Source organism: Gadus morhua, chromosome 1 (assembly GCF_902167405.1).
Source record: "Gadus morhua chromosome 1, gadMor3.0, whole genome shotgun sequence".
Lineage (NCBI taxonomy): Eukaryota > Metazoa > Chordata > Actinopteri > Gadiformes > Gadidae > Gadus > Gadus morhua.
In genome coordinates, this window is record NC_044048.1 from 28976218 (window position 1) to 29003863 (window position 27646).

The 27646-nt window shown below is 41.9% G+C and overlaps 1 protein-coding gene and 1 long non-coding RNA gene across 8 annotated transcripts in view; one reads left to right on the forward strand and one right to left on the reverse strand.

Moving 5' to 3' along the window:
• Positions 1 to 27646, reverse strand: part of LOC115552478 (tumor necrosis factor receptor superfamily member 14) — a 39124-nt gene that overhangs the window by 837 nt on the left and 10641 nt on the right. Inside the window, exons 1-9 of one of the 7 annotated variants that reach the window (XM_030369045.1) lie at positions 21811 to 22029; positions 19343 to 19488; positions 19090 to 19221; positions 18681 to 18839; positions 18191 to 18278; positions 17236 to 17408; positions 17066 to 17091; positions 16905 to 16941; positions 16119 to 16511 (exon numbers count right to left, since the gene is read on the reverse strand). In XM_030369045.1, coding sequence (XP_030224905.1) covers positions 16264 to 16511; positions 16905 to 16941; positions 17066 to 17091; positions 17236 to 17408; positions 18191 to 18278; positions 18681 to 18839; positions 19090 to 19221; positions 19343 to 19457 — 978 coding nt within the window. In that variant the 5' untranslated portion in view covers positions 19458 to 19488; positions 21811 to 22029 and the 3' untranslated portion in view covers positions 16119 to 16263. Of the gene's footprint in view, positions 1 to 25; positions 72 to 179; positions 200 to 446; positions 629 to 2546; positions 2635 to 3042; positions 3199 to 3529; positions 3662 to 3785; positions 3962 to 4077; positions 4184 to 16118; positions 16512 to 16904; positions 16942 to 17065; positions 17092 to 17235; positions 17409 to 18190; positions 18279 to 18680; positions 18840 to 19089; positions 19222 to 19342; positions 19489 to 21810; positions 22030 to 24279; positions 24413 to 24682; positions 24757 to 27646 lie in introns of those variants that run through there. The other 6 variants (XM_030368666.1, XM_030368743.1, XM_030368826.1 and 3 more) reach the window with 6 other exon arrangements.
• LOC115553755 (uncharacterized) lies at positions 13952 to 27317 on the forward strand. The gene is made up of 2 exons (XR_003978507.1): positions 13952 to 14034; positions 26451 to 27317. It is a non-coding gene; the product is annotated as an uncharacterized LOC115553755 (long non-coding RNA).

Here is a 27646-nt window from a genome sequence, read left to right on the forward strand (position 1 = left end):
GGTGGAGATCAGGGCACCCCTCTACCTGTTAGACAGCAGCCTTGGCTCAACTCCTGGCTCAGGGTCTCCATCTAAATAAAAAATGATCAAATAATTTACACGGTGCAAGTAATAAATATCTCTCAGTACAAGTTCACACATATTGTTGTATTCTGCGTCAACCCAGTAATAACACATACCTTTGATGTCAATCTCCATTCTATATAGTGAAACAAAACAGTCACATGTCAGGACAGCAGTCACTATCGTTTAGTATAACCATGAAACATGTTAATTTAATGTAACCATGATACACGTTAGTTTAATGTAACCATGATGCATGTTAGTTTAATGTAACCATGATACAGGTTAGTTTAATGTAACCATGACATATGTTAGTTTAATGTAACCATGACACACGTTAGTTTAATGTAACATGATGCATGTTAGTTTAATGCATCACTTACCTCTTATTTTCTTTCTGTGAATAATGGCTATGATTATCAAAGCCATTACCAGTATGACTCCTGGTATTACTATTCCTGCCACATGTCCTCTCTCTAGTCCTCTATGTTGACCATGTTCTCCACATTCAGAATCAGTTGAATCAGTTCCTGGTTTCATCAGATTCAGTCCCACAGATTCACAACTGAAATGAGAAGGACCAGACAACAGGTTTAGGGGGTTTGTCTCCTGGTCCAAAGGTACTGGGATCGATTCCCAATGTCCACATGATCCATCAGTGGGCCTTCAGCTAGGTTCTTGAGCGATGGCGTTATTCCACTATACTCTACTGGCTCGGCCCGGTTCGGCTGGTTTGCATGTCCGTTACAACCGGGCTTCTCGCTTGGAGGTGTGTCTGTCAGTGATGACGCTCTTGTCTTGAGTCAATGACGCAACAACACTCACACTAGTCTTGCCTTTTACTTTTATATTATAGACTACCATATATTCGGACTGATTAGTTTAAAATGCACTTAATATAGTCGGGATGTTTCAGACGAATGGCGACCCACACAATGATATTTACATTTACATTTAGGGCATTTAGCAGACGCTTTTATCCAAAGCGACTTACAGTAAGTACATTTGTCATAAGAAGTGCAACAATATATCGCTGTCGGTACAGTAAGGATGTTCATAGAACCAAGTGCAAGTACAACAATTGCTAGGCTCACCAATTCCCCGTGTTACAGCAATGATAGCAGCTACTGCAGTTGCTACACAGTTAAGTACTATAATACAATACAACACAATACAATACAATACAATACAATGTACAATGGTGGCCAGAAGGGGGAGGGTGGCTATGCAGAGTCGAGGTGGACACTTGACTCGTTGATGATATCAACGATTATGAATTCAGTTGGACGTTCAATATTCCCCCTCTATGCTTCCTGATCTCAATGGCTCACTGAGAACTGATTCATCTCATCTAGGGCGCAATCACACTTGGGTAGTGGTGTTGCTTCTCTGTCTCCACAGAGACAACGCAGCGATATGATCATGAGCAGTTTACTTTTTACTTGAGAAATGAAATCCGCCAGCTGCTAATCATGTGAGAGAAGGTGATGCAGTCGTATTAAACAAAGACGTTAAGATGGTGCGATCTACGAGAGAGACGCAGAGGAACGAGGCTTTTGTCGGGATAAAAAGCAAGTTGTCAGCAAAGTAAGGAATATGTTGGCGTTTTTGTACTTGTAAATAGTAAGTCGCGTTTGTAGCCTACACTCAGACGTGAACTTATTCTTGCATGCAGGTGTCTTCAATCATAAAAAAATAAAAACATTCAGGAGTGTGCAAAATATTCTCAAGAGGTCTAGACTGGGCTCAGCCCCGCCTTCTCCAGTGAACCTAGAAAGCCCACGCCGTGACGAACGGGGGATTATTGATCAAAAACTCAACTTTCCTTCAATTCCTTGGCCTGTGCTCAGGCCAAGGAATTGAAGTGGACTTGAGTACGGTTGGCGTGCTCACACTAGCCACACAATCTAGACTTGAGCACGGTACAGGTGTGAGACGGACTTGGGAACGGTACAGATGGCCTAGTGTGAGTGCGCCCTCACTAGGCCATCTGTACCCTAACCCTAACCCTGGAACCGCGGAGCCGTCGCATTTACAACAGAATGAAACCCAATAAACCACCAATGTGTGCAGGGTCCGGAGGGTAAATTGGGGTTCTAGCTCAAACAGGCAATTTACCTCGGGGAGTGTAAACGCGCGGACCGTACCGCGAAAAAAGGCGTGCATAAAGCGTCCTATTTGGCATTGTAAAAACGCTCAGTGAGAGAGGGCTGTTCCAAATAAGCCACAAAGTCAGTAAAGTGTCCTCTGTGTTGTTCTACTAAACAGCGGACGCTTGGTGGTGACGCATTACGACGTGATGACGTACAAGAGGCCACCGTACTCCGGCCCAGTTGAGATTGCCTAGTGTGAGCACAGGCCAGCTCACAGCGCTGGTCGTCTCAAGTGAAGACGCCTTCACACTTATTCAATAAATATTCAAACAATACTTGTATACCGTCCACCCCTAATGTATTGATAAATAAACTATAATATTCACTTACTTTGTGTGGTTCTGACAAGACGTTGATGTGCCATCTGAGAATGTTCCATCAGTACAGTGAAGGCACTCCGTGTCTTTATCTGCTGTTCCTGTATGAATATAAAGATGTTTTATTAGAACACCATCATTCTCAAATGTGGTGTGCCCATTAAATTCGTTTAAAACATTAAGTCAAATATTGCAACTACCTTCACCAAAATTGTTTTGCGCAAGCTCCGGGGAAGAAGAAAACAGAGAATTGTAATTCAAAGGTGTTTCTATCATTCGACTCATTGCCAGACTGTTGTATTTGATCATGGATTAACTTGGACACCAATACATTAAATGTTAAGAGGCTGGGCTGAATAGAATCAGGAGATGTTTAAAGCTATACTTTAAAGTTCAGGTCTCTTGTTGAATTGGTGTCTAAACATCAAGAAGACGTCCTGAATAAATTAAAGTTTAAATAAAAATGCAGATAAATAAAAGTTGATGTGCAGTATATATAAACCACTGACCTCTTTGACCGATGTATTGACCAGGACTGCAAACCGTGTGTCTCTGAGCGGCCCTACATCCACCTCCGTTAGAGTCACTACAGAAGAATCCATCCAGGACCTCACACACAGCATCTGATGTTGATGAACACGACTTCTTCACCTTCAGACCGAGACCTGTCAATCAGTTACAGAGTTACAGTTAGGAACCTGAGACAACCTGAGAGTGCACAACTTCTGATATAAACATGAACAACACAACTTCTGATATAAACATGAACAACACAACTTCTGATATAAACATGAACAACACAACTTCTGATATAAACATGAACAACACAACTTCTGATATAAACATGAACAACACAACTTCTGATATAAACATGAACAACACAACTTCTGATATAAACAACAGAACATCTGACATAAACAAAAACAACACAGCGTCCTCATCAACACAACATATGGGGGTTGCATGGGGGGCATTTCAATTAAATAACAGATGTACCTGCGTCACACTTTGTACAGGTAGAGCATTGCTTCAGTTCATTATAGCCTGCTTGGAAAGTACCACCGGGGCACCTTGAGCACTTTGTAATCCTTTTCTCTAACTCTGAGCAGTCCTTTACAACATGCCATCCTGTTGAAAAGAAAAGGTGGAATATGTAATTTAGTTTTGATTCATCCTAATTCATTTGTATTTCTTCAATCAGATATTTTTTTCATTCATACATTTAACAACAGTTCATAAATGTGGTTCCTACCAGCAGGGCATGAAGGGCAACATTCTAATCCCCGTCTATATTCATTCGGGGGACAAGTTGCTGATACCATAGCAGACTGGCCAACTAATGTTGCTACTGATAATCCGAAACATATTGTTAAAATGAGGATCCCCATGCTGTGCAGTTTGACTCGGTCTCTTCAAATTCCGAAATATCTGGGGAGATCAAAAATAAATAAATACAGCAGTTGGAAAAGAAAAGTACTAACTTGCTTTAAAAACACATTGCTTTACACATTGGGTAAAGCATTGGGAAGTAAACCTAGCTGTACCTAACTCGATGGTTCCTCGATGGTTTCTCGACGGTGATCCGCGTATTGTGACAGGATCCAGCCGGTGTTCCAGGAGCGAACTGCGTTGCCTTTGCTTTATATAGGGTCGATATGGTTCCGCCGATGTTCCATGACACATGGCAGAGCCCGTCTACGAAGAGCCTGGGCACTCCCTATACGCCCCATTGTACCGATTTTGGTTGTAGTTCCATGAGACACCTACTGGGGGTGATCGCGGGCGAGTCCAGATTGAATGGGAGTCTATGGGGCTAAACGGCTAATTATGCCTCTTTCACCTGCTTGTCGTTGAAATATCGCAAATTTTATTGTAGATTCCGCAAGTTCAATATAGATTATGGTTCAAAAGTCAAATGAGTGAGTACTTATGTCCTTTCGATTTCTTACAGTTTGGGCCGTTGTTGGCCATAGACGCTAGCATTCTACTAATGAATGCTGATTGGTCAGGGACGGACTTGCGACTGATTACGACCAGAGACCCCTCTTACGGCATCTGAAGCTGAAGAGCAATCAGAAACGTGTTAACTCAATTTTTAAGTACTGTATTTATATTTTCCTGCAGGTCCTTTTATTTTTTAGATAGTATGTATGGTGAAAGTACATGGGCATAAATGGAATTTCTTCCATTTCTTGTGTTCAATGTTCAATGTGTTATATACATGGTAGGTACGTTATGACCACCTTAAATAATAGTCAATATCCCGCTCAATATAATTTAATCTGTCAGTCTATTTTTCGAAAATAAAGATAGTTTAAAAAAGAAATGCCTCGTAAATATGCAATGATAAACTGCACTTACAGTGGAAACGGATTGTCCGTCTTTTCGTTTACCAAGGACAGAAAAAGGTAACGTTCTTGCTTGCTCCTGTATGAATGGTCCTAGGCTACCTGAGGCTTCACCTAGTAAGGAAAGTTGCGCTGGAGCCCGGGTAATATCGCACATGGCTTATTCAAGTTGCGCGCTAGACATTCTCTAAAGTGTCGAGACTCAAGCACTTAACTTACCTTAACCGATTGTTCCATACAAATGGTTAGTTAACGATTTAACAACTTCAACATCTGCTATTACAGTCGTTATTTTTTTGTAGGACTTAGGCTAATGACCTTGCACAGAGGGAAAACCATCTACACCACTTGTCATTGATTTCTATGCATTCACTGATCCTTACAGATGGGTTTGTTTTAAGCCATTGAATATACCGTAATTGCTCTGCCATGCAACACATTATAAGCTACACATGTTTGTTAAATGAGAAATATGGTCTGGGTCACATTGAAACAGTAACAGTTGTATAACAGTAATTATACAAACATTATACCAACATTGCAACAGGCAAGTTTATTCAAAAATCACACTAACAAGAACACAATAAGAACTAACTAATAAAAAAAAAGATGATTTAACAACACTGAACATACTGAACAGAGGCAGGGGAAAAGGACAGAGGAAGAAGACTTGTCCGTTGTCACAGCATCAAGGTCCGACTGTAGAGATCAAGAAAGTAAGAGGCATGAGGAGAACAACAGAACACTGCTCTCTAGCAGATTGTTTACTGATGTAAACTAAATTGATGCAGTCTTAAAATTATGATTCTAATCCAGGTTTCTATTTTAGGAGAAAGAAATGGCTCATAATCGTTACTAAAAAAAAAAGCTTTATCATCGGCACTAGTGAGGATTAGAAAAAACACTCTCTGTAAGTAACATACATATGTAAAACATTCGCGCATTTCTTTTTTTTTACATTAGCTCACTAAAACTCTGTAACTAGGGCAAAAAAAAAAGCCTTACCTCCAACAGCTGGTGTTATCGTTGCGGGACAAGGGAAGTGCTTTAGAAACTGCCGTAAAGCAGTACCTCTGACAGTATTACAGTGTGTGACGTCATCGCATGTTTTTAACGCCTTTTTAGAACAGATACGTGACCTTAAAAAATGCAATATTCAGCTGAGTTTATTATCTTAGCCCCACCCTTTGATAGCAACTTTAAAATTACTTGACAAAAAATTACATCGTGAGAAAAGTGGATTCTGAGGATAAAACCCCGTTGGCTCCCATTCATTCTGGACTCGCCTACGAGCGCCCCGCGTGGTCAAAGATTATTACGGCAACCAGTCCAGAAACCCGGAAATAACCCGCGAGTGCCAGTTCTCCTCATATTAGACATTCTCTGCACATGGGCCGTTTCTCAATTTGCGTCGGCCTACTTGTGCGCATAGTCAAGATATATAAATATAGAATATCCGTCGACGCAACGGAGACGGCAAAGGCTGTGATGGGTCCTCTAACAAAATAATTTCCGGAATCACTTATCCGGTTTGACTTTGACCCAGATAACTCAGTTCTCTGGGTCAAAGTCAAACCGGATAAGTGATTCCGGAAATGATTTTGTTCAAACCAAGTGGGAAGTGCGACGAACTAAAGAAAAAATACCCATGTTTTCGCCCCCCCCCCCCCCCCCCCCCCGCGACGAAGTGTCCTCTTTTTCACAAACTCAAATCTGGTCACCCTACGAATATCCGTCGAATATCCAACTTCAAACCAAGTGGGAAGTGCGACCACAGAAAGAGGAAGTTACCACAGTATTACTGTGGTAACTTCCTCTTTCGTAAATTACATTTACGTTTAGGCATGGCTGCAGATAGTGGCGATCCTAGGTCCAATTGCGCCCCGGGCAAGATTGTTGACGGGGGGGGGGGGGACGGGGGGGGGGGGGAGGTTTGTATCGTGAGCCTACGTACTTCAGTGGGGGTTTCATTCCGTCTATACACGGCACCTTCTCAACGAGCACATGAGATCGGTCGCCCAATGACAGACTCTCTCTACAGTCAGCTCGCGCAAGAAGGTGGAACGTAAGGGAGATACCATTTACAGAACTTGGAAGGCCGTAATAACCATAGACATATACAATGGTAATAACTAGTAGGTTATGTGAAAGACCCAGAAACACAAATATGCGACGAGGCAAAAAAAAATAAAAACATAATAACAATAATATATATTTTTTTTTTTTTTGGCGACGAGGCAAAATACCGGACGTTTTTGGAATCCCTGCCGGACGCATTTTTTAGGTCTCGAAAAGAGGACATGTCCGGGAAAAAGAGGACGTCTGGTCACCCTAGATATTCGGCCATTCATTTCCTATGGAAAATTACTTTTTGCTCAATAGCTTCCGAGTTATAGGACCCAGAGGCCCCAGACCAATTTAGACCTGTTCTACTATGTGGTACTAACAACACACACCTCACTAAAAATTAATATTTTGCTCCTCCTATTTTATTTAAATATTTTAAGAATCCCATTCATTTCCTATGGAAGGCGGCTTTTTGCTCAATAGCTTCCGAGTTATGGGACCCAGAGGCCCCAGACCAATTTAGACCTGTTCTACTATGTGGTACTAACAACACACACCTCACTAAAAATTAATATTTTGCTCCTCCTATTTTATTTAAATATTTTAAGAATCCCATTCATTTCCTATGGAAGACGGCTTTTTGCTCAATAGCTTCCGAGTTATGGGACCCAGAGGCCCCAGACCAATTTAGACCTGTCCTACTATGTGGTACTAACAACACACACCTCACTAAAAATTAATATTCTGCACCTCCTATTTTATTTAAATATTTTAAGAATCCCATTCATTTCCTATAGACGGCTTTTTGCTCAATAGCTTCCGAGTTATGGGACCCAGAGGCCCGAGACCAATTTAGACCTGTTCTACTATGTGGTACTAACAACACACACCTCACTAAAAATTAATACTTTGCTCCTCCTATTTTATTTAAATATTTTAAGAATCCCATTCATTTCCTATGGGAAATTGCATTTTGCTCAATAGCTTCCGAGTTATAGGACCCAGAGGCCCCAGACCAATGTTGACCTGTCCTACTATGTGGTACTAACAACACACACCTCATGGCACTGTTGAGCAAAAAGCAATTTCCCATAGGAAATTAATGGGATTCTTAAAATATTTAAATAAAATAGGAGGAGCAAAATATTAATTTTTAGTGAGGTGTGTGTTGTTAGTACCACATAGTAGAACAGGTCTAAATTGGTCTGGGGCCTCTGGGTCCCATAACTCGGAAGCTATTGAGCAAAAAGCCGTCTTCCATAGGAAATGAATGGGATTCTTAAAATATTTAAATAAAATAGGAGGAGCAAAATATTAATTTTTAGTGAGGTGTGTGTTGTTAGTACCACATAGTAGAACAGGTCAACATTGGTCTGGGGCCTCTGGGTCCTATAACTCGGAAGCTATTGAGCAAAAAGCAATTTCCCATAGGAAATGAATGGGATTCTTAAAATATTTAAATAAAATAGGAGGAGCAAAATATTATTTTTTAGTGAGGTGTGTGTTGTTAGTACCACATAGTAGAACAGGTCTAAATTGGACTGGGGCCTCTGGGTCCCATAACTCGGAAGCTATTGAGCAAAAAGCCGTCTTCCATAGGAAATGAATGGGATTCTTAAAATATTTAAATAAAATAGGAGGAGCAAAATATTAATTTTTAGTGAGGTGTGTGTTGTTAGTACCACATAGTAGGACAGGTCAACATTGGTCTGGGGCCTCTGGGTCCTATAACTCGGAAGCTATTGAGCAAAATGCAATTTCCCATAGGAAATGAATGGGATTCTTAAAATATTTAAATAAAATAGGAGGAGCAAAATATTAATTTTTAGTGAGGTGTGTGTTGTTAGTACCACATAGTAGAACAGGTCTAAATTGGTCTGGGGCCTCTGGGTCCCATAACTCGGAAGCTATTGAGCAAAAAGCCGCCTTCCATAGGAAATGAATGGGATTCTTAAAATATTTAAATAAAATAGGAGGAGCAAAATATTAATTTTTAGTGAGGTGTGTGTTGTTAGTACCACATAGTAGAACAGGTCAACATTGGTCTGGGGCCTCTGGGTCCTATAACTCGGAAGCTATTGAGCAAAATGCAATTTCCCATAGGAAATGAATGGGATTCTTAAAATATTTAAATAAAATAGGAGGAGCAAAATATTAATTTTCAGTGAGGTGTGTGTTGTTAGTACCACATAGTAGGACAGGTCAACATTGGTCTGGGGCCTCTGGGTCCTATAACTCGGAAGCTATTGAGCAAAAAGTAATTTTCCATAGGAAATGAATGGCCGAATATCCGTCGAATATCCAACTTCAAACTAACTTCACCACGGTGTCGCTCACAAAGTTAAACTTTGTGAGCTTTCTGTTCGCTTTGGTCGCTCAAGTCGCTCATGACGTACAATTAAATTATGCAGACGCATTTAAAGGAACCGAATGCGTTTAGTAAGCCCTACAGACAGCCATATCAAATAGTGAACTCTCCCATACACCTTGGCCATATTGCCGAGACGGTTTTGCTTGTTCGATAAAGTGCTTCGACAACAAGTAGGACAGTGATTCCCCCCAATATAAAAAAAATCCTAAAATGTAGGCTAATTACAACCGAGAACAAAAAACCCTGCGTGCTGTAGTAGTTAAAATATGTTTCACTGATCTGGATCTGCAAATCATGATCTGCACTCATTCGTCGCATTCAAAACAAATAGACATTGGGACACATGGCTCATTTGCATACGTGCACAGGACTGGTTGGCTCCGCAAGGCAAATAATGGAACATATCTATCCATCTATCTAAGCCTTTCTGTCTATCTATCTATCAACGCGTGTCTAGTTTTAATGTGATGTATTGTGTGTATTATCCAGTCAGACTTGTTCTGTGTGGTATTGTAGGCTACTGTCCTGTGTGGGACGAACCACCTAAATGGATTCCCGACGATTTGTGTCGTTTGGTATTAATAAAGACTTGACTATCTATCTATCTAGACCAGGGGTGCCCAACCAGTCGATCGCGGTCTACCAGTAGATCGCCGACAGATCCCAAGTCGATCGCGAGGGGTGAAGAAAAAAAAAAAAAAAAAGATTTTTTTTTTTTAAATTTTTTTTTAATGAAATTAAATTTGCGCGGGACATATACGCGCGGTAGCGCATGTGCTGTTAACAGCAGTTGAAAGCCGTCAACAGTAGTTACACACTCCTAAACGTTGGCATGGCTGAGGGGAAACAAGCTAAGACCTACCATTTTCACCCTGAGTGGGAGGAATTCCCCCCCCCCCCCGTCAACAATTGTTCTCTACCCCCCCCCCCCCCCCCCCCCACCCCGGCTTGAAGGTAGGTTTGCTGGTAGATCTCGGGAGGTTGGCTACTTGAAAAGTAGATCTTGGGTCAAAAAAGGTTGGGCACCCCTGATCTAGACTATTTCATTAAAAATTATTCACCTCAGGCTCCGTGAATAGTGGGGAATATAGGGATAAAAGACAAGAGATATATCCCTTGTCATTTATCCCTCGTCTTGTCGATTAGTTTGTTTATGTGACGATTTCAAATACTTTTTTGGTTTTGTTTAAAGCATGCTACACGCGATTGGTTGGTTAGATTGGTGGCATGTAGAGCAAATTAAAATGATTCCCGCTTAAATACGAACGTTCTAGATGTAGCCTATAAATACTCCCGCTTATCATCACTTGATATCCAAACCACTATGGCGTTTCGATCTCTGAACTGAAAAAGGGTGGGTTCGTAGGCTACAACACCGGGTGCCCAGTTACAGTCGCGATTAATACTTCAGCCGACATTTTGTTCAGTGAGTGAATAAAGGAAGGTAGGAACCAAAGTGCCTGCCGATGTTCCCTGGGATCCACGCAAGCGAAGAGCGTCTACATTCCGATTGGCTGTCAGTGTTTGGTCGCTGAAGCGAATAATAGTCATTTGCATAAAGTTAAAAAGTTTTCAACTTCTTTTTGACGCTCTGGTCGCTCAACTTTGGCCGCTGGTAGCGTTGGTCGCTTTGGTCGCTCTGGTCGCTCTTGCCCATAGAAAGTGAATGACTTCCGGCGATTTGGTCGCTCAATTCGCTTCTGGTGTGGACGGACAGTGGTCTGGTCACATTGGAGGCCCGATATCTCAGTAATGAAAGAGGCTGTAAGAATATGGTGTTTAACACATCTTCAGTTGTAGGACAGTAGCAATAGGTTTTGTAGTTAAGGTTAGGCAGTGATCGTTTGAATAAATATACATCTTTATTTTTTTTCAAAAAGTCTTCAATAATAAAAATAAATATACAAATAAATACACATTTATATAGCATACGAGACTTTTCATTCAGTGCCTTAAAATGTCCTTATTTGCTGTTCCTGTACAAATATTAATGTATGTGGTACAACACAGACACTGAAAGAGATCAGGAAACCGCCAAAGATTGTTATTTAGAACATTAAAAATGTAATCCGAAGCCGAGTTGGTGGACAACAGCCGTTTCACGTAGAAACAGTCATACAATAAAATCAAATTTCAAAAGAAAATATTTTAAAATAAGTAAAATAAAAGGCAAAAGGAAAAAACAAACATCGGATGATCTTCTCAAGAAACAAGAGTCATCAGAAGACTCACCAAAGACTATCACACCCATCTCCTAATACAGCATAGAAGGCAAGGTAATGATTAGAATGGTAATGATATAGTATCGAACGTTCAACACCCGGCCTTACTCAGACTTATTAAGAACATAGGGGTGAACACATTGGAGAACCACCTACAGAACAGTGGGTCTGGTGCTCCCTCAATGGACTGGACCCATCTCAATGGTACTGTGTTGTATTAATACGTCTTGTCTGCTGTAGCCGCGTTTACATGGACACATCTATGCCGCATAGATTTCTATGCGGCATAGAAAATGGTCATGTATACGCCTCATTCGGAATACAATAGGCTCTAAACACTAGAACCCGGAAGTCAACTGACGGTGTCGGCATTCTAGTTTCCGGTCTACTCAGTGGCGATTTTAGCCTGACATTTCTGGTGGGTCAAATTTATAATACGTCACAAAAATAGAGGTAGCTGATTATTATAACAGTAGGCCTACGTATATAGACCAGTCAGGTATACTATGGGCTGCATTTTGAGTGCCAGCAGGGAGCAGACATCCTATTTCAAATACATTTCACATGCTTTAGCGCTCAGTACGACACAAAGATGTTGCCTATAATAATAATAATAATATTGCATTATATTTTAAACGCACTATTCGTTCCAAAGAATCTCAGAGCGCCAACATGGTACGCACTATAATATAGCATTAAAGTAAAACAATTAGACAGACACATAGCTTCAATAACTTCCGTCCCAATAGTCCCAATTACATGGCGCAATTGATATGAGCGTTGCTACTTTCATGCTTTACCGTTCTTTCCGCCAGATGCTTCAGGTCTTTAAGCCATCAGTGGTCCAAACTGAGTCTGCGTTAGTGGTATTTCCAAAAAGAAGGCATGGAAAGCAAAACAGTGCTCTTTTTGTTGTGCTCGCAGTTAGCAATGTCTTTCTTTCAAACCAATCCATCTTGAAATTTCGGTTCGTTTTCTCACCAGGCTGGTTCAGAATGAAGTCGTCTGGTCTGTGTGGTCCCAAACGTTTTATTTCTAATTTTTCTTCCTGCGGCAATGTGCTGAATAGGCTCTGTGCACTAGAACCCGGAAGTCAACTGACGGTGTCGGCATTCTAGTTTCCGGTCTACTTATTGACCCAGTCCATAGCGTGAACATGTCTGGCTTTTCTAGATGTCTCCAAGACCTACCGACAATAAATGTTAACGATGTTCACCGCATTGTTGGTGCTAGTTCCCTTGCCCCTACAAGCAAGCGGGAAAAAGGATTTAAGCTCTATATTTCGAGTTATTTGCGTAACTTTGAGGGTAGGTGACAGACTACCGGCTTTTTAGTGAACATTTGTTAGCGACAACATCTTTTTCTGTATTTAAAACACTTAACTGTCCGTTGTTGTACTAACTGTACCAACGTGTGTCCATTTTTTAGTGTCTAGCAAAGATAAGGGAACATCGGAGGTGATTATCAGAGCATTGTGCCACAGGTCCATGAAGAAATCAGAGAAGCCTCACAGCTTGAGTGTATGTTAAAGCTAGCGATAAACCAACCGTTATAAACAAACCGTTATACGCCTTTTCTTTTATAACAGTGTCCGTGGGGGGATTTAGCTGAGGTCATGTTTAATCAAATAATCAATACAAACATGTATAATTAAAAAAACAGCACAAATGTACACACAAGCGCACTTTCCTCGTCAGCCACCACAACACGCAGAAAGCTCCAGCCGAGAGCGCCCACCACGGCCCCAACACAGTGCAAGCACGCGAGCCGCACACAGACACAAACACACCAGCTTCACATTGCCTCAAACTCCACAAATGTCTCTTTTTGTATAGCACTGTAGTGCTCACGGTCAACACACACTGTACTAGTAGCACTGTACTCATGGTCTAAGACCATCGGAACGGGTAGCTCAGGCTCTTCGGGGTCGGAGCAAGGCTCGGGACTCGCCGGTCTCTCTCTTCGCTCCCACACACCAGCCCGTGTTACCGGCTGGAAGCTGAGCACAACGGTACACAGCAGTGTTGGTTTGATCCGCCTTCATTCCGTTGAATCTTGTGAAGTCTTCTAACATTAAATGAGGATCGCCAAGCCCGCCCCCTCCGTCCCCCGCCCCGCCGAACCCGCCGTCGCCATGGCGACCGGGGACACGCCCACGGCCGCTGCTGGGGTGGCGCCGGGAGGACCGGCCGTCCCCGCCGCCTCCGTTCCCGCCTCTGTGGAGGCGGAGGCTCAGATGGTCACGTCCTAGGACGACTAAATAGAGCAGATCTATGTGATGGACGTCTAAATAGTGCAGATCTATGAGATGGACGTTTAAATAGAGCAGATCTATGTGATGGGGACGTCTAAATAGAGCAGATCTGTGTGATGGACGTCTAAATAGAGCAGATCTATGAGATGGACGATTCAATAGAGCAGATCTATGTGATGGACGATTCAATAGAGCAGATCTATGTGATGGACGTTTACATAGAGCAGATCTATGTGATGGTGGGGACTTCATAGGACGTTTAAATAGCTGACGCCATTCATATTGAATTGGTTCTTAATATGTACATTGATATTTTTGTTGGTGTGTTTTATACTTCTTTTTTAATTTGACGGTGCTGAAGCTGGGTGGCTTCACGTCATTCAAGGCCAGACTCAAGTCACTCCCTGAGTCTCCTTGCTCGGGCTCTGAGCTATGTTCTTAGTGTGTGGTCACATTGGAGGCCCAATATCTCAGTAATGAAAGAGGCTGTAAGAATATGGTGTTTAACACATCTTCAGTTGTAGGACAGTAGCAATAGGTTTTGTAGTTAAGGTTCGGCAGTGATCGATTGAATATATATACATCTTTATTTCTTTTCAAAAAATAAAAAATTTGCTGTTCCTGACCAAATATTAATGTATGTGTGACTGACCACCCGCACCCACACCCACACCCACACCCACACCCACACCCACACACACACACAAAGATCAGGAAACCGCCAAAGATTGTAAATTAGAACATTAAAATGTAATGCTGAGTTGGTCGACATCAGATAAGAACTTAATTTCATCCAATGCATGGGAAATTAACTTCTTACAACAGCCCATGGAATCTAAAGTATGCAATAATAAAATGAAAAGTATAAAGAATCCAACAATCATACATCCAAAAGATAATACAATATAAAATATATAAATCTGTGATTACAATGTCATGGCATAAGGGCATAAACTGCACACGCCCATGAGCTACACAATCAATGAGGCCAAGAGGTGCCTCTCTACAGAATAAAAAACACTTTGTCACAAACGTACAGTGGAAAATGCACATTCAATTCAAGTATTGCATTATTCATTTACTTGAAGTGATTCTTTGGCAGCACAATGTTTCGTAACAGATGTGTTATAGTCTTATGACAGATGGTCCTTCGTTCCTTCTTAACGTTCCTTCTAACCGTTTAAAAAGGTTTTTCCAGCATCGGCAAACCGTTTTCATAGTCTCACTGATTTCTCCCATGAGCTCAAAGGCAGTTATCTAACACCGTCCACACGTGGCTTCTACCACCCAACTTCAGTCCTATTCACACATCATATTACTCTGAAGACAACGGTGCAGACTCTTCCCACCAGGGGCGTAATAGGTCCTTGAACAAACCGTACATAAGGCAAGGCAACTACATGAGGCCGACTCAAAGTGCTGCAATCCAGCAGCAGACCTGTAAACTGACTGGGAGGGGAGGGGAGGCCCAGGCTGATAGATAAAACTGGATGAATCACCTGGAGGCCTGGAGGGGTGATTCAGTGGAAGATACAGGATATAATACAAGACAATAAAAATACTAATTAATGCCAAGTAAAACAAAATAGACGCTGAAGTTAGGAAAAACAAACAAATAGGGCAAACCGTATAAATTATAAAGTGGCCAGGTGCCAGTTCGTCACAGTACAGTAAAGGATGTAAATGCAATGTACAAAATCTAAGAAGTGCTTTGAAAGATACATACATCAATCGCTGTTGTACAGCCTAATGGCTGACAGCACAAAGGAGCACCTGGGGAAAATTAATCTCGCTGAAGGTTCTCCCCATCTCAACATAAAGGGGGCGGGAGGGGTTAGGTAAGGGGGGTGGACTGGGAGGTGAAGGGGGGCACCAGACTGAGGGGGGTGGACTTGGAGGTGAAGGGGGCACCAGACTGAGGGGGGTGGACTGGGAGGTGGAGGGGGCGCAGTGTTATGGCGCTTTTCCACTGCAGGGTGCGGTACGGATTGCGTTTCCACCGCCAAAAGTGGGCGTGACCCGGTCTGAGCCGTACTCGTTTTGCCCTCGTGTTCAGTACTCCTCCGTTGGGGTACTGAGACGCCTGAAAGGGTACCGGAAAATTGGTTGATCCGTTGATTGGTCGACAGAACCGTCACGTCCGGGCGACGTGGGGATAAAAACAAACAAACAGTAGCCTCGAGGCATTATTCTTTACAATGAACATGTCGCGTAAAACGCTTGCTTGGGCGAACAAGGAGGTGGAGACGTTCCTCTGCATTCTTGGGGAGGGAGATGTTGTTTACGATGTTTACGTAGCTGCCGCGGCGATCGACATCCGGCCTACCACCAAGGGTACTGTCGGCAGTGGAAACGCAACCTCGGAACTGAGCTGGGCTATACCGCCCCTCCCTACCGGACTGAGGCGAACTGAACCGTACCGCACCCTGCAGTGGAAACGCGGCATTAGGAGAGACTATGGAGATGGACTAGGCGGCTCCATTTTCACTCTTAAAGTGGACAGACGGACCATTTACAGTGATGGTATGTTTGTCAGAAGAAGGTGAAACAATAGGATCGTCCTCCTGATGGACTGAGACCAACACAGATCCATTATGTGAGAGGCTTGAGGGTGGGGCTGGACTCTGGACACCATTGTGATTCTCCATAGTTGTGGTAGGGTCTTGTTGGTCCCCGGTTGGTTCAGGACCGTCAGTGGACCTTAGTGGTGTAGTCACTGGGAGAGAAGGCAGCAGAGAGTCAGGACATACAGCCAGCCTCCACATGCAGCAACACTCACTGAAGACTGAAGCCCAGGGGAGCAGCTCTGCAGCTGGGTACTCTCAGGTGGAGATGAGGACACACACACACACACACACACACACACACACACACACACACACACACACACACACACACACACACACACACACACACACACACGAAACAGAACACCAGAGGAGCAAGCTACTGAATACACTTTTAATCCTTGTATTTTATATTGCATAATGTTTAGACTCTGGTTTAGCCTCTTCACAGAAGAGTGAATAGATATTAATAAAAAAAATAGAGATTACTAAAGTTATCTGTTACTAATTTACAAAATGAAACATGTGGAATATGAACTTACCAGTTATCTCCCTCTCCTCTTCCTGTGTTTCCCTTTTCTATAAAATAAAAAATGTAAATAAAATCGGGTTCACAATAAAATCATCATATAATAACTCCACTACTGCCAGCTAGGGTCACAAAGATTATTGTGTTCTGTATCAAACCAGTAATAACACTTACCTTATCACGTCTTTGATTAGCCTTTTCTATATAGAGAAAAACAATACAGTAACATGTCAGGACAGCAGTCTCTATCATTCAGCATAACCCTGATACACGTTAGTTTACTGTAACATGATACATGTTAGTTTAATGTAACATGATACATTTTAGATTGATGCAACACTTACCTCTTTTCTTGTACAGAAAAAGGCCTCCGATTATCAAAGCCATTAAAGCCATTACCAGCATGACTCCTGATATTACTCCTGCCACTAGTCCTGCCTCTGGACCATGTTCTCCACATTCTGAATCAGTTGAATCAGTTCCTGGTCTCATCAGATTCAGTCCCACAGATTCACATCTGAGATGAGAAGGACCAGACAACAGGTTTAGTTTCAGGGTGTGTAGTGTATATCCTATACTGGGGGGAGGATAGTAGACTGGGGGTTTGACTCCTGGTACAAAGGTACTGGGTTCGATCCCCAATGTCCACATGGGCCATCAGTAGGCCTTCAGCTAGGTTCTTGAGCGATGGCGTTTCTCCACTATACTCTACTGGCCCGGCCCGGTTCGGCTGGGTTGCATGTCCGTTACAACCGGGCTACTCGCTTGGAGGCGTGTCTGTCAGTGATGAACACTTGTCTTGAGTCAATGACGCAACAACACTCACACTAGTCTTGCCTTTTACTTTTATATTATAGCCTACCATATATTCTGATGGATTAGTTTAAAATGCATTTAATATAGTCGGGATGTTTCAGACGAATGGCGACCCACACAATGATAAACGATTATGAATTCAGTTGGACGTTCAATATTCCCCCTCTATGTTTCCTAATCTCAATGGCTCCCTGAGAGCCGATTCATCTCATCTAGGGCGCAATCACACTTGGGTAGTGGTGTTAACGTTATATGATCGTTATATGATCATGAGCAGATCGCTATATGATCATGAGCAGTAGACTGCAGCAACCGTACTCAGGCCCAGTTGAGATTGCCTGGTGTGAGCACAGGCCAGCACACAGTGCTGGTCGTCTCAAGTGAAGATGCCTGCATACTTTTTCAATAAGTATTCAATACTTGTATACCGTTTATACCGTCCACCCCTAATGTATTGATAAATAAACTATAATATTCACTTACTTTGTGTGGTTCTGACAAGACGTTGATGTGCCATCTGAGAATGTTCCATCAGTACAGTGAAGGCACTGTGTGTCTTTATCTGCTGTTCCTGTAGGAATATAAAGATGTTTTATTAGAACACGATCATTCTCAAATGTGGTGTGCCCATTAAATTCGTTTAAAACATTAAGTCAAATATTGCAACTACCTTCACCAAAATTGTTTGGCGCAAGCTCCGGGGAAGAAGAAAACAGAGAATTGTAATTCAAAGGTGTTTCTATCATTCGACTCATTGCCAGACTGTTGTATTTGATCATGGAATAACTTGGACACCAATACATTCAATGTTAAGAGGCTGGGCTGAATAGAATCAGGAGGTGTTAAAACTATACTTTAAAGTTCAGGTGTCTTGTTGGTGTCTAACCCTCAAGAAGACGCCCTGAACAAATTAAAGGTTCAATATTAAAGGCAGTTAAATAAAGTTGATGTGCAGTATATATAGAACACCAACCTCTTTGACCGATGTAATGTCCAGGACTGCAGCTCAGACGGTGTCTCTGAGCGGTCCTACATCCACCTCTGTTAGAGTCACTACAGAAGAATCCATCCAGGACCTCACACACAGCATCTGATGTTGATGTACACGACTTCTTCACCTTCAGACCGAGACCTGTCAATCACAACAGTTACAGAGGGACCTGAGACAACCTGAGAGTGCACAACTTCTGATATAAACATGAACAACACAACTTCTGATATAAACATGAGCAACACAACTTCTGATATAAACATGAACAACACAACTTCTGATATAAACATGAACAACACAACTCTGATATAAACATGAACAACACAACGTCCTCATCAACACAACATATGGGGGTTGCATGGGAGGGATCTCCATTAAATAACAGATGTACCTGCGTCACACTTTGTACAGGTAGAGCATTGCTTCTCCTTGTTATTGCCTGCTTGGAAAGTACCATCGGGGCAACTTGAGCATTTTGTAGAGCTTTTGTTTTTCATTGAGCAGTCCTTCACAAAATGCGATCCTGTTGAAAAGAAAAGCTGCATGTAGCTAAGCTTTGATACATACTAATTAATTTGTATTTCTTCAATCAAATATTTGTTTTATTTATATATTTAACAACAGTTCAGAAATTTGGTTCTTACCACTACGGCATAATGGGCAACATTCACTTCCCACTGGGTATTCATCCGGGGGACAACTTCCCAATGCATAGCCAGCTAAACATATTATGAGCATGAGTGTCCCCAAGATGTGCATTTTGACGGCATCTATTACAATTCTGAAATATCTGTGTTAAGAAAAGAAACAAATAAATACAGCAGTTAATAAAGATGCAACGATCGCAATTTTAATACCGTGGTTTTAATCTGCCTGGTGCACTGGTGGGGCCGTGTTTCCATCTGATCTTTAAAACGACATTTGGAAGAGAGACAGCACTGCTGCGAGTGACTCGAGTGGAGTGAGAGGAGGCGGGGCTCTTGGAACTGTATTGCTCAACTCGAGAGCGAGAAGGTGCAGCTGAAACTGGTTATGTGAGATGTCCGTCGCAATCTTCGTCCTCTTTTTCCTGTTTCGTATAGTCAAGCCTTCCTTTCAATTAAAGGCATTACAACATTTGTTATAACTTCAATCCCAAATTGAAATATAAACGAACTAATTTAATCAGATATAACTAGAATATCAGATTAGATTTAAGGACAGAGTTTAGTTTACCTTGCCTTGAAGAACTTGAAGAGTTCAAATTAATTAGAAAAAGTTCTGTCACACACCTCTGATAACCTATCATTGCATTCGCCACCAAGAAGCCCTGTGTGAAATGGTTCTGGAACTGGGCCCGTCGCGAGAAGGCAAGCAAACCAAGCAATTGCTTGGGGCCCCAAATTCCCGGCTCGGAAGTTTTGCTTGGGGTCCCCAAATTCCCTGAAACGGCATTATATGTTCCAGTATTTTTTGAGGGGGTGGCTCAGAATATGGAGATGTGACATACCCTACAGAATTGATAGGACCGCGGTCCTCAAACAAGTTTTCAAGCCTAGTAAAGTTAATGTAATAACTTGTGTTTGATAATATTACTTTTGTTCAGTTCGATCTTTGATTGATGAATTAATATTGGTTTTCTTAACTTGATCAATTAAAGGGATTTACGTTATGGAGCAATTTTCTTAGTTGTTTACATATATTTTCAAATGCATGTACAATGTATGCAATGAATATTTGTACACTTGAAAAAATAATAATTAAACCCAGAGTTATTTAATAACATCTTAAGGAATAGTTAAATTATAAAGTCTTACATTTACAACCGGCCCTCGGGGGAGCTGACTTTTAAGACCGTCTGTTTCGTTCTCTGGTGGCATGACAAAGTGCGCATGCGCTCAGACGTCAATGAGTTGTTTTTCCGGACACGGACAGATCTACTCTTTCAGAAAACGGGCACGACGCGGAGGGGGAAATACTCGTATCGATCCTATTGACGCTAGAGTCGATCTTAAAAAACGAGACCTAATGTTTGTAGTATCGATGTTTTGTGATCGATCCGCGCAATTCCGTGACCGCTGGCCTGACCACAGTGGGAAAAGGCAGACGCGTTAACTCGCGCCATGTCGGCCTGCACATCGTATTTTGCAACGGGGTTAAAATCTCCGATTTACTGCATTTACTTATTCGAAATAAGATAAAACAGATCTAGCCAGCGTTAACTTTCTCGCAAAGCTGTGGAAGTTTTTCTGCCTTTACTTTTTAAAAAGGGATATGCGGCTTATGCGAACACTAGCCAACCATCCCGGTATAGCCTAGCCGTAGACTGACGGCTAGCTCTGGCTAACACTAGCCAACCATCCCGGTATAGCCTAGCCGTAGACTGACGGCTAGCTCTGGCTAACACTAGCCAACCATCCCGGGATAGCCGTAGGCTGACGGCTAGCTCTAGCTACACCAGCCAACCTATCCGTAGGCTGACAGCTAGCTCTGGCTAACACTAGCCAACCATCTCGGGATGGACAAGCCGTAGACTGACGGCTAGCTCTGGCTAACACTAGCCAACCATCCCGGGATAGCCGTAGGATGAAAGCTAGCTCTGGCTACAACAGCCAACCTATCCATAGGCTGACAGCTAGCTCTGGCTAACACTAGCCAACATAGCGGGTTATCACATCACTGAAATAAATAAGAGGGGACATTTGTGGTTTGGCTGTCCATACAGAACGTTATTCCTGAAATAAGAAGGGGACATTTACATTCATGGTGCGTTCCAGGCAACCCGTAACCCGTGTTTTCCCAAACCTCTGCCGGTGAAAGTGCCCTGGAACGGCAGTCAAACCCATAACTCACTAACCGTGAACTCATACCAGATCGATGTACTCCCAGTTCCAGCTCTTAACCCGCAAGCGTGACTGCCGTTCCAGGGCAATTTCACGGGTAGAAGGTTGTGAAAATACGGTTTGCCTGGAACGCTGGATTAGCCATGAGCAAGGGAATGTGGTGTAGTAATGATGGGGCAAAGCTACATGCCGACAACCATCCAAAGTAGCTCTTTAGTAGCTTTTTTTTATGTTCTACATTGTAGTGATGATCTATCCTATATAATAATATAATCTTTAATGTTACATACCTAATGGGTTATGCTGGTGATCCACAGGCACGTCCTTATGTCTTGCGGCAGGTGGGTTTGTATCCGAGGGGGAAAAAAAACGTTTGAGCACAAAAAACTATTTTAGTGAAGTCCACAAACTATTTTTTGTCTGTCCATGTTTGGGGTGAAGGAAGAACATGAGAGAAGAGATCCATCTGTCGTGTCCTGTCGGCATGTCCAGCCTCACAGGTATGTCTTTTCTGAAGCATTATCAGGAAGTATAAACAAAAATAACGCCACGCCCACCAGGTCTTCTCTAGGAAGCATGACATATCAACCAATGAACGAGCGGGACGTCATGAGGACTGGATCAGGTCAACCTATCCAGCTACAGGAGATCAGAGCCATTTAAATTCTACAGTCCCGCCAAACATTTTATATCATACTCTTATGTTATCTCTATCAGTCTTATCCCGGTGCCTGGAATACCCGATGGAAAAAGTTATTTCATGATTGGCATTCTAGTCCTTAGATTGGAGAAATGTAATCGTGATACATGTTAGTTTAATGTAACCACGATACAAGTTAGTTTAATGTTAACAAGATACATGTTAACATGAAACATGTTAGTTTAATGTAATCGTGATACATGTTAGTTCAATGTAACCACAACTAGGAATGCACTATATAAACGATATACGATAAAAAATGGCCTACGATAGAGATTTTTGTTATATTGCTCTATCGCGATAATGCATGTTTGACGCGATCTATCCATGACCCGCGAAATATAAAGAGAGGGTAATGGGTAGAGCTACGAGCTGCAACCGTCTGCAACGCATCGTCCGCGATCCGCGAAATTTAAAAAGAGCCACGAGCTGCAACCAGCTGCATCGCATCATCCGCGACCCGCGAAATTTAAAGAGCCACGAGCTGCAACCGGCTGCAACGCATCATCCGCGACCCGCGAAATTTAAAGAGCCATGAGCTGCAACCGGCTTCAACGCATCATCGTCATCTAAGCAAATACGGCTGAAAGCGAAACGGAGGAGCTGGTGATTGCCCTCATTTCATGTTCATTTTAAAATTGTATGCGTTCACTTTGCACTTTTATGTTTTAATATCAAGTATCTGTGCACACACTTGGAAGATTTTTCTTTATTTAAAATAGCCATGCCTAATACGTATTTCCCTAATTCACAGTATCCGTTTCTTTATTAACAAGACACCACCAGTTTTAATTTGATTAAGAGAAGAATACGTCATTACACAGAAGATTTTTTTCTTTGTTAAAGTCTCTGCAGCTACAACATTATGTTGTATGATTACAGTTTTGCACAATAAATGTTCTCAAAACGACATAGGCCTACTAAGTTTCTTTCTTTTGTTTTATACATTTAGCAATTTGGCTATCCTTAGAGACTATGTAACCTGTTCTGAAATGGTTCTATTATGTTTTATATATCGTGATATATATCGTTATCGCAATAGGTTGCAATGTATATCGCAATATGGATTTTAGGCCATATCGCCCATCCCTAACCACAACGATACATGTTAGTTTAATGTTACCACGATACATGTTAACATGAAACATGTTAGTTTAATGTAATCGTGATACATGTTAGTTTAATGTAACATGATACATGTTATTTTAATATAACCATAATACATGTTAGTTTAAAGTTACCATGATACGTTTTAGTTTAACGTAACCATGATACATGTTAGTTTAATGTAACACTTACCAATTTTCTTCCTCGGAATAATGGGTATGATTATTAAATTGATTACCAGTATGACTGGTATTATTCCTGCCACATGTCCTCTCTCTGAACCATGTTTTCCACATTCAGAATCAGTTGAATCAGTTCCTGGTTTTATCAGCACCCGTCCCAAAGATTCACATCTGAAAGGAGAAGGACCAGACAACAGGTTTAGTTTTACCGTGTGTAGTGTACTCCTGGTCCAAAGGTACTGGGTTTGATCCAATTATTGTACTGTATTGTTTAATGAACACCCGCTTAAATCCTGCGGAGTTGGCATGACGATGCACCTGAGAATGTGAGAATCTGAGAATGTTCCCCTTGTACATTTGAGGCACTCCGTGTCTTTGTCTGCTGTTCCTGTATGAATATTCATGTTTTATTGAAACACAACCATTTGCAGAGGTAGTGCAAACATTGCATTTATCAATTGTGACCAAAAATATGGCTTTTAACTTCTGCAATATAAAATAAAAGCAACCAGCTGAAATCCCACATGCCAGTAGGCATAAAGGGCAGTAAGTAATTTAAAAGGTTTTCCTGGCCATCTACTCATTACCAGACTGTTGTAGATGATCATGCAGTAACTTGCACACTAATACATTAAATCGCAAGAAGCTGGATGGCCTGGCTGAATATATTCAGTAGATGTCAATTTATTTAGCCTAACTACTTATCTATACCTAATCATTGTTGACGTTCACCAATATAGAACACCAACCTCTTTGACCGATGTATTGACCTGCAGCTCAGACGGTGTCTCTGAGCGGCCCTACATCCACCTCTGTTAGAGTCACTACAGAAGAATCCATCCAGGACCTCACACACAGCATCTGATGTTGATGAACACGACTTCTTCACCTTCAGACCGAGACCTGTCAATCACAACAGTTACAGAGGAACCTGAGAGATTGAGAAGGTCGTCTGAGGAAGTCTGAGATTAGAATAACTTGATAGGAAAAGAGGGTGAGTACTCACTGCAATCAAGGGGCATCTAGGCATCTGTTACCCTCATTAATCTAAACTCATGTTTCTCATTCATGCTGTTACTCAGTATTCATAATCTTGTTTAAGGGGGAAAGGGTTTTAGATGACATGGGTACATACATATCACTGAGCGAATAAGTTGAAAAGTGAAAATGTACCTGCATCACAATGTTTACATGAAAAGCATTGTTAACGCCCATTGTCGCCATCTTGGAAAGCTTCTGTGCAAGATGCACATGATGTACTTGAGGATTGTTTGAACCAGCTAATTAGTCAGGATATTGTCTCTTACCTGGGGGACAGGTTGGACAACAGCCCTCTTCTGTACTGTATTCTGCTGGGCGACAATTTGCTGATGCAGTAGCATTGTCAATAAAATAAATATGAAATAAAAGTAAATATATCTTGAAAATAAATTTCAAATGGAATAGCAATATTTTCCAATCTGTTTTTAACAATTAAAATGTTATTTTGAGGGCAGCAAAGTTGTGTGGCTGCAATTCATTTGTAAAAAAAAAAAAGTGTAAAATAAGGTTTATTGTTTTGCTTTCATTTAAGTTATATGGGCCACAGTGGCTGCCATTTCATCATTGCCATGCATGTTGACATTCTGAAATAACTGGGGAGAAATTAAAAAATAGGCAGTTAATGGATGCAATATTTTACAAAAAAGAATTCCGAAAGAATGTGTGATGTGAATGAATTCATTGTTTTTTCAGCGTCACCAGGAGCCACCTAGTGGCCGTATGTGATAGGGGAGAATAGTCCCTCAGGGTAGACCCACTGAACGTGAAAACTCAATCGAAACACATTTTAAATGAGTTGCGATCAGATATGACATCTATCCCAACATTTACCAGAAACACCCATTTGATGTTTTGTGAGATTAACATTGTGGCGAACAATACGGGAAGGACGGAAGCCCAGGTTCAGCAGTTATACAACTCTCGCGCCCCTCACGCCGCACGACTCCGAGAGTTGCCTTTATTGGACAAACACATGACACACCAAATAATACCATCATTAATTAACATAACCGCCTCGGTGACTGTGTCGGGAATAATGACTCACTATCACACAGTTACACTAACCCACCCATCGACAAATCCCACACAATGTCTGTGTCGCAAAGGACCTGGGAGGTGCCAGAGGTCCAACTTGCTAACTGTACAACTATTTGGTAATAAGCCGAACCTACATGTTCTATCCAGGTAAACCTTTGGTCTGTCTTGGCTTTAGCGGAAATGGCACAGTGGCCATGTTTGTAGTCTTTAACTTATCTACAAAATCATAAAACCTTATATGGTGTTGTCTATTATGTGGAGAAGAAACCATTCATAACTGTTGTCAGCTTGAAACATGTCGTCAGAAATAGCATAGACTAAAATCATTTACATCATTCCCCCTTTGAGGCTGAAGACTCACATAACGTGATGTAAACAAACTGCACATGAATTGCTATAGGTCAGCAAATGTCAATGACAGAACTTCATGTGAAATAATGCAAGGCCTTTGACAAACATTGACTCTTTGATTGGTGTCTGGCGTCCTGGTAGCTGGATCACCTCCTCTAAACGGCCGTGGAGTTCTCTTTGCTTCACCATGACCACGACCGAGCGCACCCTAGAGGTGAACCCCCCGCGCTCCATGGACTTCACTCCGTGGCTCTGATAGGAGGGATCCGCTGTAGTGGGAGTCTGTGAGGATGTGTCCGCCGCGTCCACGTCCTCCTCTAGGTCACCGTCCTGGGGGTTATCATACACAATGGGCACAGCATCAGGGTTGGGGAACATACAGTGGTAGGCATACGTAGGCGCCCAAGATAAAGTTGAAGAGGAATATAAGAGGTGGCGCCGGGAGGACCAGCCGTCCCCGCCTCCTCCGTTCCCGCCTCTGGAGGCTGAGGCTGAGATGGTCACGTCCTAGGACGTCTAAATAGAGCAGATCTATGTGATGGACGTCTAAATAGAGCAGATCTATGTGATGGACGTTTAAATAGAGCAGATCTATGTGATGGACGTCTAAGTAGAGCAGATCTATGTGATGGACGTCTAAATAGAGCAGATCTATGTGATGGACGTCTAAATAGAGCAGATCTATGTGATGGACGTCTAAATAGAGCAGATCTATGTGATGGACGTTTAAATAGAGCAGATCTATGTGATGGACGTCTAAATAGAGCAGATCTATGTGATGGACGTCTAAATAGAGCAGATCTATGTGATGGACGTTTAAATAGAGCAGATCTATGTGATGGACGTCTAAATAGAGCAGATCTATGTGATGGACGTCTAAATAGAGCAGATCTATGTGATGGACGTTTAAATAGAGCAGATCTATGTGATGGACGTCTAAGTAGAGCAGATCTATGTGATGGACGTCTAAGTAGAGCAGATCTATGTGATGGTGGGGACTTCATAGGACGTTTAAATAGCTGACGCCATTCATATTGAATTGGTTCTTAATATGTACATTGATATTTTTGTTGGTGTGTTTTATACTTCTTTTTTAATTTGACGGTGCTGAAGCTGGGTGGCTTCACGTCGTTCCAAGTCCAGACTCAAGTCACTCCCTGAGTCTCCTTGCTCGGGCTCTGAGCTATGTTCTTAGTGTGTGGTCACATTGGAGGCCCGATATCTCAGTAATGAAAGAGGTTGTAAGAATATGGTGTTTAACACATCTTCAGTTGTAGGACAGTAGCAATAGGTTTTGTAGTCAAGGTTCGTCAGTGATCGATTGAATATATATACATCTTTATTTTTTTTCAAAAAATAAAACATTTGCTGTTCCTGACCAAATATTAATGTATGTGGGACAACACACACACACACACACACACACACACACACACACACACACACACACACACACACACACACACACACACACACACACACACACACACACACACACACACACACACACACACACACACACACTGAAAGAGATCAGGAAACCGCCAAAGATTGTAAATTAGAACATTCAAATGTAATGCTGAGTTGGTCGACATCAGATAAGAACCTCATTTCATCCAATGGATGGGAAATTAACTTCTTACAACAGCCCATGGAATCTAAAGTATGCAATAAAAAAATGAAAAGTATAAAGAATCCAACAATCAT